Source organism: Varanus komodoensis, unplaced genomic scaffold, assembly GCF_004798865.1.
Source record: "Varanus komodoensis strain SLA01 unplaced genomic scaffold, ASM479886v1 scaffold526, whole genome shotgun sequence".
Classification (NCBI taxonomy): domain Eukaryota; kingdom Metazoa; phylum Chordata; class Lepidosauria; order Squamata; family Varanidae; genus Varanus; species Varanus komodoensis.
This window is the reverse complement of record NW_025336121.1, coordinates 19,813-30,614: the sequence shown is the minus strand read 5'-3', so window position 1 is coordinate 30,614 and position 10,802 is coordinate 19,813. Positions and strand designations below refer to the sequence as shown.

The following is a 10,802-nucleotide window of genomic DNA, read 5'->3' as shown; positions in this document are numbered from 1 at the left end:
CCCCCCCCCCCATTCTACTTCCCCATCTCCTCTTCCCCACCACAGCCCTCCAACAATGCACCACAAATCTGCCCGAGGGGAGTCCTAGGGAGAGTGCACGGGCTACAGTGGGGAAAAGCTAGCTGTGCACCAGCACTTCCTTCCTCCTGGAAATGCCATCACGGGAGACAACCCAAAATGTCTTCATTCCAAGATGAGTTCCAAAATGCCACGGCCAAGAATAATGCCCCTGTAGTCAATATTTCATTTCACTGTTACAACCAAGCTGGTGTCGTAGTTTCAGTCTGCATACCACAGCATCTAAAGGCCTCAGTGTTCCTGTCTCCAAAATCTTAAAGCTCTGTGGAGGAACCAGCTCGAATTCAAACCTCTGCAGAAATTTGGCCATCACTACTTTAGCCTCCATCTGGAATGAAACCAAAAATGGAACAGTGAGTTGACTGTCTTTCCTCCTTTCAGTTGCATTTTTCAGCCTGTTCTGATTCCAAGGAGCTAAGTAGGGCCTCCAGGATTCTCTCACCTCACTGATCCTCCAAACAACACTGTGAGGAAGGTTAGATTGGAAAACGTGACTGACTCAAGCTCAAGGAGCTTCATGGCTGAGTGCAGAGATGAGCTTGGGACTCCTCAGCAATATTCCAGCACTTGAATAACCACAGCATGTTAGACCTCTGTTGCAATTTCCAAAGTATGAGCAGTTCTGTCTATATATAGATCCTCCTGAAAGCTATTAGCATTTTCTGCATTCTCTTCCATTAATTCATTAAGCCAGTTCTACCAATCCCTGAACCCAGTTTCCTCTGATTCCTGCATCTAGTTGAAACAAAATGACCGTTTTCAGTGGCAAAATGATGGATGCAAGAATGCAGTCTTTTTTTTTACTCTGGTATTTTAAATGACAAGCACCAGCTCTGGAGGAGACTAGCAGCCTTAACAGTGATTACCTTACTTACCATACATACCTGTGAAAATACTTGCCCTATACAGGAACGAGATCCCAGGGAAAATGGGAAATAGGAAAAATAGGGCCTAAAAAGCAAAGACAAATAAGGATCCCTTAGAGAGGGCTCTTATGCATCTGTCTACCCCATGGGCTTCCCATGACCATTGTGTAAACAAAATGACAGACTGCATAGGGCTTTAGTCTGATCTACAACTACTCTTCTAGACCTTTGGTTTAACAAAACACACCTTCACTTCAAGATGTGCCTTATTTGCATTTTCTGTACAATGGGGATAATACTTACCTTTCAAATTCTCCAGGAAAGTATGGGATAGGTGTTAAGTGTTGCCAACCTTTTCCTCTAGTTCCTGGGTCTTTCATAGTAATTTGATCTCCAAGTATTAGAAAATAGAGATACTTATCTCCATGCTGTAAATAGCTCCATCTGTAAAATTTCTGCAGTCCAATCTGTTGTTAGAAATCGGAGCAGGCCACATTTCCCTGGCTGTGCTAGAAAACTTAACAATAAGCCTCCTAAATCCTGAAATATTAGCAGGTGGTGTTAAATTTCTGACAATTGCTGTGACTTCACAAAAACAAAAGAAGCTCACCTTGGTTGGTCTTTCCTGAATCGGTCAGGATTGAAGACCTCTGGATCCTTGAAATACCTTTCCATGTGTCCCATGAGATAAGTATTGAACTGCCAGAGGAAAGGAGATGTTTATGGATGTACACAAAAGGCAACAGGTAGGAGGACTGGTCACTCAGAGTAAGAAGCTGATGAAAGAAGCTGGAACCAGACGGCTTGCACTGTATTCAAAGGCACGTAGCCTTCTTCCCTCTTATTTCCGGCATGTCATCTCTGTGGTCAAGAACAGTCCTCTAGACAAACGTGGCGTGAGATACAGGGCACTGGAAACTGCCTTGCATTGGATGCATGTAACCTCCATCGTTTCAGGTTTACATGGATCAAGACGGATGGCACAAGATTGCATTCTGTGAGGAAATACTGACAACTCTGCTGGGGTCTGAATGCACCACTGCCATTCTGTTCCAGTATTCAGAAATATATCTCCTGAGTAGAACCATGGGGACATTGCCCTAGCTACATTTTTAAAAATCCACCAAAAGAAGTCTAAGGCAAAAACCAACATGGAAAGCTTTCAATGGTCCAGTAGAAAAAATCTTGCCTGCTGACTTCTGCCTGATATGATACTGTCAAAGGTGAAACTAGCTGCACAAATTTACTTGCCAGTGCACAATGCACACAGAACTGGGTTGTGGCCACATGCAACCTGGCTGCTTCAGCTTAGCAAGAAACTAGGGGAAGAGGTTGCCACAAGGAAGGGGCTGCTCTGGGTGATGAATAAAATCAGAAAGTGCAAGCAAGGCAGGCCTAGGGCTTTCTGATTCCTAACGCTGCTCCAGAAACAGAATTCAATCCAAATCCCTGGTTGTGTTCCTTCTTGGAATTATCAGACCTGGCCACAGCAGTCCATTGCTTAGTGATAGCCAAGCTAGACCACTGTGAAGTTCTCTGCATAGGGCTGCTCTTGAAGACCTGAGATCTCAAACACTGCTGCCAGACCAGTCATGGAGACCAGTGCAACAGGCCATGTTATGACAGATCTACGCAAACTTCACTGGCTGCCAATCCATTTGGGGGCTCAATTCAAGGTGTTGGCATCATGCCATAGTAGAAAGCAGTTGTATCATCCCAGCAGACTGTCCTGGGGCCATCGGATTCTTTGGCATCCCTCTTCTGAGGCTGCAGACACTGCTGTGAGCTCAGAAGGGGGATGTGCCCAGAAGCCCATCTAGAGAAAAAAACAGCAACATGCACAGCAGAAAGGTGCAAATCACCTCTCTTGCTCCCGCTGACAGCGGTTTGGCAGGGCACTGGATCCTTGGGGGTTGCAGGCTTCTGCCTGAGGAAGGGCACATCTCATAGGACTGTGCCCTTATTGTTAAGCTAATGGAGAAAAACTCTGCGGAAATCTGCAACCTGTATAAATTACAGAATTAAGCCAATGTGCTTGTTCTCCCATATTTTACACAGCTTACTGTTCACCTGCTCACCTATTTTGCGTTAGCTAGTCAGGGAGAGGAACTTGTCTGTGAACATTTTCCTTATCTATGCATAATTTATTCTACCATTGTTACTATATGTGTGTCCCCCGCACCAGCCCCCACAAAAAGGACTGAAAGCTCAGGAAGCTGAATTCAGTAGCCCCTTGTACAGCAGATACCCTGCCCCCCCNCCCCCCCATATGGGCTTGGTGTGGGATGCCAGTGTGTTTTGGTATTTGCAGTAGACTACACATCAGACTCACAATTATGGTGGAGTTTGCTGGAATGTAGACGCCTTCAATGACGTTTTCTTTTCCAGTCCAGCGCACTGTGCCAGGAACTGGTGGATACAATCGTAAGATTTCTTTGAGAACCTAAGGCAGGGAAGACAGGTTTGGTACAATGCAGACTGGACAGTCTGCCGCTATCCTCAATGACTGGTATGAATGGCAGATGGAAGAGTGAGAGTTCCACCTAGAATACTTTCACTAAAATGGTCCACTCATTCATGAATTTACTGGGGACAAATTTCATCCTCAAACTTATTCTTAATTTCCGCAGGTGCAGCTATACAGGAACAAGAGAAGGAAATCTACAGCTGTACTAACAAGCCATGGCTTGTTAACCAGAAACAATGCATGAAGAGATTCCATGGTTTCTTGTTCAGTTAGAGGTCCATCGTGCTGGACTGGTTAGCACAGAAATATTGCAAACCATCCCCAGAGCACAGAAATTAAATAAATAATACAAAGCCACAGTTTGCAGTTCCTAGGGCCAGTCCTATCATTAGACAGACTGAAGTGGATGCCTAAGGTAGAAGATGCTGAAGGGAAGAGAGTGCTGGTGAGGTGCTGGGGCAGACGCAATTTGCGAGAGCCATGCAACCTGCCTTCTACCATCTAAGCTACCTCAGATGCAACTTCCCATGCAGAATCCCTAAGTGAGATTCCAGTGTCTTCGGTTAGCCCCAAATGTTACAAGAAGTTGCCCAACCTTCCTCCTTCCCTTCAGTCTCTTAAATTCTATCTCATCCTCTGGCACTGCTGGGAGTAAAAATCACATCCATTTTTTATTAATTGCAACGTGTCCTTTTTCCAAACCTGGAAAAAACGTTAATCTTAGGTACAGTGCTGGAAACAAGCCGTCTTCAAACCATAGGTAACAATTAGGGTTTGTTTAACACACAAAGCTAAGATTAACCAAGCAGAGGCTTCGGACCTCCTCCATGTGCTGTGCTGGAGAAAGAAACAGGAGAGGAGGAGCACACAGGGCTCTGGGAAAGCTAGACTAATTCTTGCAGTTTCGACTTGCCTCCAATGTAGCCATTACATTCAGATGGGCCTCCTCCTAGGTAACAGTTCATAGGGATGCTGCCATAGTGATCCACTTAAAGTTGGAAGGACCTTCCAAGCAACCAATAGCATGAACCTCATCTATATATTAGTTTTATATTATTGTCCCCCCAAGATTTAATTCAACAATAGGCCACAGTTATTTCCCACATAATGGATTCAGAATGGGCAGTAAGTTCTACTAGCACTTTCCAAAATAAAATAAGAAGTAGAGAGGAAATTGCCAAGATTCTATGAGCCCAGGGATGAAGAATTGTGCCACTTATCACCAGTAACATCACAGGGAGTGCTCAGGAGGTACCCACGACTCCCACACAACCACAAAGAAAAAACAGGCCTTCTGTGTAGGGCAATGCCTTGTCTTTTCCCCAAAATCAAAATCTTATTCTCCAAAATGCAAGAACAGAAGCACAAGCTAATGGGAAGACTGGGCACACAGAACTGAGTAACAAAGACATTCATTGCATCACAATCAAACAGAAGATTGCATAGTCATGAGCCTGTGGATTTTGTAATTTGGAACAGTGGCAAAGCTGTGTGTATGGACTGGCTGAGCTACTGTATTGTCACAGAGGGAGGGATGACACAGAATTAGAGTATGTTGCACATGCAATGTTTTGCACTATGAAACTTATAGTGCAAAGAGCCTTAGTGACAGAGCATCTGTTTTGCACACAGATGGTCCCAGGTAGGTCTTTGGCACTTCCAGGTGGGTTTAGGAAACAATCCTGCCTGAAACTATGGAGAGATTATTAGCCTAGATGGACCAACTGCTGGGCTCAACATATGTCAGCTTCCAAGGTTCCAAGCTGCTAAGATTCTGTGGTACAATTCAAAATCCTTCTCATGTTTCATAGAAAGAACACCCCATGATGTCCTCCTCCTAGCACTTGTATTGCAGCTAAAGAATTCTGAGACATTCATCAGGTCTGAGCAGAGGCCGAGTGAGGGTTATGACTGAACTCTGGGTTGTTGCTAAAACATGGGCTGTCATATTGTTTGAACCCAGCTATGCTAACAAGCCGTGGTTTGTTAACCAGAGGAAATGCATGAAGAGGATCCATTGGTTTCCTGTTGGGTTGTAAACTGTAGGTTCTTCAGCATTGTTTGCAATCCCAGCTGGATCTGGACAACAGTAACTCTCATTTCAACAACAACCCATGGTTCAGCAACAAGTTACACTCAGGCCATACTCAACCCACGTGTGGGTATTCATGTTGTCTGTACCCAGTCATTCTTCACTTTAACTGATACCAGATCTCATATTTCAAGCTTTGTGTGGGAAATGAATGTATTGCTTTGCCCAGCTATGCAAAGGTACCTTTGGCATCATTACTCAAGTTTACCTGTGATAAGTATTCAAGCTTCCCAAGATCTTCATAGGTAATGTCTCTCTTCACGCCAATGACCTCATCCACTTCAGCTTGAAGTCTAAGAAGCAATGATAGGAGAAACTTTGTTTGATCAAATGCCCACTAATCATTTATACTAAATGGAAAATGTCTGTATTGGAAAAGACCAAGATTTACCTTCCTAGGACTAAGTGCCACAGGAGCACACTCACACTCATGTATTTATTTATTATATTTATATCCCACCTTTCTCCCATCATGGGACTCAAGGTAACTACATGTGGTTTCCAGGTGGTCTCCCCTCCAAGCTCAGGCCAGCCCCAGATCTGCTTAGCTTCAACATGGTGGATGCCTTGTCTGCCTTCAGACCCTACTTGACAATTCAACCAGTTTGGGGAGAAGGAATAGCTACTTCCAAACGTATTCAGCCCCCAGGAATGCTTAGGGCGAAGAGAAAATACCGGATCTTGGTCATGGTTCTAAACATACATTATCCTCTCTCCAGTGCCGAGCTCTAGAAATCTATAACCTGCAACAAAGGTGACAAAATTGCCCAGGAGATCTTCCTTGTTGTGGTCCTTGTCAGGAATCGAACCCCACACACGGCCGTGCCAGCAGCATCCGTCTCCCGCAGCCAGGTGCAAGGGACTCATCAGGAAGGGAGTCCTGTGTGGCTGCTAGCTACTGTGCCATGTGGGGCTGCCAATTTGAATGGCTGCAGCTGACAAAGAAGGTTGGTCACAAGGGGCTCAGCAAGAAAGGAGCCCCATGCAACTGCTGAGCAAGCAGCATCCTTCCCCTGCACTCCTGCAGACACTGGGAAGCTGCACCTGAGAACTACGTCAGCTGTGCAGCCTCTGCTCTGCAAGCGTTTGCAAACTCACTTGGCTCAGTTTGCCAAGCAGAAGAGGAAGTCTGTGAAGCTGGAGGGACAGATTCTGATAGGATGTGCCCCAACTCTAGTACTGATCAGGAGTTCATGGCCTGATATATAACTACCATATTTTTCCATGTATAAGACAATACTTTTTCTTTAAAATATTTACCTAAAAATGGAGGGGCATCTTATACACGGGGGGCTGAGAGGAGCTGGGGGGAGGTGGGCGTGGGCGTGCTTGGGCGGGGAGGCAGGCGCAATCGGGGGAGAGGTGGGCGTGAGGGAGGCTGGTGCGGGCATGATCAGGGGGAGGTTGGTGCGGGTGCACGTGTGGGGGGAGGCGGGGAGGCAGCGTGCATGCGCGTGTGGCAGCAACTTTCTCACTCAGAGATCAGTACAAAAAGTGGGGGCATCCTATACATGGGGGTGTCTTACAGTCGGAAAAATACAGTAATAATTTTAATTCTTAAATAATTATAATTATACTTGTTCATATAATTATTAAGTATAATTATATTTATTTATTAAGATATTTGTATGCCGTCCTTTGCAAGAGCCTCAGAATGGCTTACACAAGTAAAATACAAATACCTAACATAACATAAATAAATTAACAACTCACTCTGGTTGCAATTAAAATATGGTGATAACATTCAATATTAAAACTTATTAAAATATTGATTAAATACAAAGGTCTTAACCTGGCACCGAAAAACATATAATGACGGTGCCAGGCGGACCTCTCTGGGGAGAGTATTCCATAGACGGGGTGCCACCGCAGAGAAGGCCCTCCGCCGGGTACTCTGTCTCCTAACATCTTTCACAGAGGGCTCCCAGAGGAGGGCTTCTGCTGCCCATCTCAGGGGGCGGGAGGGCAAATAGGGAAGGAGGCGTTCCGTCTTCCCCATAATATAATCAATATATTAATATAATACAATTATATTATAATTAATGTATAAATTTATATTAATTTGGGGTATGTCCTGTTAGAGAGAGGGGGGACAAGAAGAAAGAGCGGGGGAGATATGAGAATGAGAAAGGTGCAGAGGGCAGCAATGCAAATAACAACAACACCACCACCACCAGCACTACCATCACCACCACCACCAACATATCTGTTATGCAAATTGTGGAGCCAAGCGTAGATCAAAAGGGAGGAATCCATTCTGACTTTCACTTATTATTTATTATTTATTATTATTTATTTAGGAAGCTTCTATGCCGCCCCATTCGCCGAAGCCTCGGGGCGGCTCACATCAATAAATAAATAATCACAATATAAAAACAATATAATTTGAGTCGACCTGGCCAAGGATATAAAATAAATAAATAATATTAACAATTAAAATGACGTTTAAATAAAAAGGTCTTCACCTGGCGCCGAAAAACAAGTAACAACGGCGCCAGGTGGACTTATGTTAGGATACATTTCTGCCATTCTGTTTCGTATGCTAAATATGGTTTGCCAGCTATGGCAACAGGAGTTTTTCTCCATCTGCTAAAAAGTACAGTCTCAAATAAGAGAAGAGTAAGACAATGCAGTTATCTACTTTGTGATGATGTCAGGGTGGCGAGTCAGCTCCATCACAGTAAAAGATAACTGATTGGCTGTGGTTTCATGACCTATAAGGCAGAAAGTCCAGTTAAGTGATGGAGAATGAATCACACCAGAAAGTAATTTGTGAAGACGTGTTTTTCATACTGCTCACTGCCCTCCTCTGAGCCTGTTCCAGCAGCTGATCTAAAAAACTTAAAGCACTGGAGCATTGATCAAAGTTTGGAGGACCACGGATGTTATTACTGCACTGACATCCTGCCTCTTTTCCCCTTGCAAGCAACCTAAAATGGCTTCCATAGTCTCTCCATTTTGTCTTCACAACAATCCCGTGAGGTAGGTTAGGCTGAGAGGCAGTGACTTGCCCAAAGTCACCCAGTGAGCTTCATGGCCAAGCGAGGGCTAGAACCCAGATCTCTTGAGCTCCAGCCCAACACTCTCACCACTACACCACCCTGGCTCAGTGTGTCATGGGAATAATAATGGATTTGGCAGTGGAAGGCATTCCTCTTCAGTCCTGTTTGCACCGAACCATGATATGCTGCTCATAAGCATGCCGGGCTATTACCGTAACATGCACAAAGAATTTATAATCGAATAGCAGATTTGATCCAATGTATGAATGCTTTGATACCTGAGGTCACTAAATGCATTTTCTTCTATCTTAACCTTGATTTCCCTTTATGTGCCAGAACTTTTCATATTGACCATGATCCAGCTCTACTAATGCACAGTAACGAGTAGCACTGGATGACGTTTCTCAACCATGCCAGAATGTGAATGTTGCCAGTTCAATGCCTGATGGGGATGCAGATCTCAAAGCAATGTGCAGCCACACTGGGGTGCCATCCAGCTGAGCTGTCTGTAAGCCACCAGACATAGAGGTATTCGGGCATCCAATGCAAGGTGGGAGGGGTAGTGGGTGCAATTCTTGCTCCCATGTGCTTCCTTCCATCTAACTGCAGCATCTTAGAGAGGGAGGGAGGGAGGGGAGGGCAAGCAGCTGTACATATCCTGGCTGCCCCAGTCTCACCCCCCACCCCACACACACACAACCTCTCTCCCTGAGTCTGCTTTTCCCACTGCAGAGAATAGCCAGTGCAGTTCTTTCCACATTGGCTGCAAGTGGCAGAAGGCAGAGCCCCAATTCCCACCTCTGAGGCTGGAGATCAGCTTCCAATTTTGGAGCTGGGAATTCAAAAAATCCCATGGCCCCTCAGCCAATGTCTAGGGGCTAAATGTTCAATCCCTTAGAAGCCTATTGCTGCTTGCAGATCTTCCCTGATGAATTAGAATGACTGTGCATTAAAAGGAAACATCTGCCAACCTGCTACAAAGAAGGTGACAAAATTGTCCAGCATATTTTCATCATCACAATCCTTTTCTTGAGCTGTCAAAGACAGGGAATAAAGAGCAAAGTTGGCATCACTTTCTTAAGAAATATGAAAGGAAATTCTGGGACATTCAAAAACAACAAACAACACTCGAGAAAGGATCTTGCTAGTCAAGCAAATGCTAGAAGAACAAAAGGGGAAGAGAAACTGTTGAAATGCGGAAGGAACCACCCTAATTATTACTGCATTTCATAGAATCATAGATAGTAGAATTGGAAGGGGCCATGAAGGCCATCGAGTCCAACCCCCTGCTGTTGCAGGACACCAGTTTACACCATCCATGCAGATGGCTGTCCAGTTTCACCTTGAATGTCTCTAGTGTGGGAGAGCCCGCCACCTCTCTAGGCACCCGATTCACTGTTGTATTGCTCTGACAGTGAGGAAACTTTTCCTGATATCTAGCCTGAATCTGGGTTGTCACAGCTTGAATTGATTATTCCGTGTCCTATGCTTTGTCATCAGCAAGAAGAGATCTTGACTTTCCTCTTTGTGACAGGTTTTGAGGTGCTTATAAAGGGATATCATGCCCCCCACCCCCAGCCTTCTCTTCTCAAGGCTGAACATGCCCAGTTCTCTCAGCCTCTCCTCACAGGGCAGTGTTTCCAAACCCTGGATCATTTTTGATGCCCTCCTCTGATCCTTCCTAAGTTTTCTGCCTCTTGCTTAAATCTTGGTGCCCAGAACTGGACACAGTACTCCAGGTGAGGTGTGACTAGTGAGGAGTATAGAGGAACTACTATTTCTTTCAGCTTAAGCAGAAGCAGCTGCAACAAAAGAAATTGCTTTGGTGTTTTCAGTATTTTTTTTCAAAATTAATTATTTGACAAAGATATTGGGCCTTGTGATAGTGCATATCGGATTGGATCTTGCATATGTCATATTTAGACTAAATTGAAATCATATTAGTTGTGAGTAATGTGAGTCCCATTGACTTCAATGGGCTTGTTCAAAGTATAACTGAATCTGGTTCCAAATCTGGTCCATAACTTGGCTCACTTCCTTGAGTAATGTCCTATATAATGGTAGGTTTTGAGTAGTCAGCTACAGATCAGTAGGTTGTGGCTCAAGATCAAACCATTTTGCAAGGTTTTCCAGTTCTCTGCTGTAGATTTACTAATTGTTCCTCAACCAAGAAACTTTCATCTGTAGTTTTATTCCTCTGTACAGTCACTAAATTGCTGGTCTGGACATTTGGCAGTACCAAAATTGTAGGAGTCACATGGAGTCAATAAAGACTCCCTCCATCCCTTTTTAAACCA

At 44.5% G+C, this 10,802-nt stretch overlaps 1 protein-coding gene across 2 annotated transcripts in view; it reads right to left on the bottom strand.

The window, feature by feature from the left end:
• Window positions 1-7: 7 nt before the first annotated feature.
• The window catches only part of LOC123032045 (cholesterol 24-hydroxylase), a 19,293-nt gene continuing 8,498 nt past the window's right edge, over window positions 8-10,802 (bottom strand). The window contains exons 6-12 of one of the 2 annotated variants that reach the window (XM_044447665.1): window positions 9,477-9,539; window positions 8,145-8,217; window positions 5,712-5,796; window positions 3,277-3,387; window positions 1,555-1,643; window positions 963-1,029; window positions 8-406 (exon numbers count right to left, since the gene is read on the bottom strand). In XM_044447665.1, the coding sequence (XP_044303600.1) occupies window positions 236-406; window positions 963-1,029; window positions 1,555-1,643; window positions 3,277-3,387; window positions 5,712-5,796; window positions 8,145-8,217; window positions 9,477-9,539 (659 nt within the window). In that variant the 3' untranslated portion in view covers window positions 8-235. The remainder of the gene's footprint in view (window positions 407-962; window positions 1,030-1,554; window positions 1,644-3,276; window positions 3,388-5,711; window positions 5,797-8,144; window positions 8,218-9,476; window positions 9,540-10,802) is intronic. The other variant, XM_044447666.1, reaches the window with a different exon arrangement.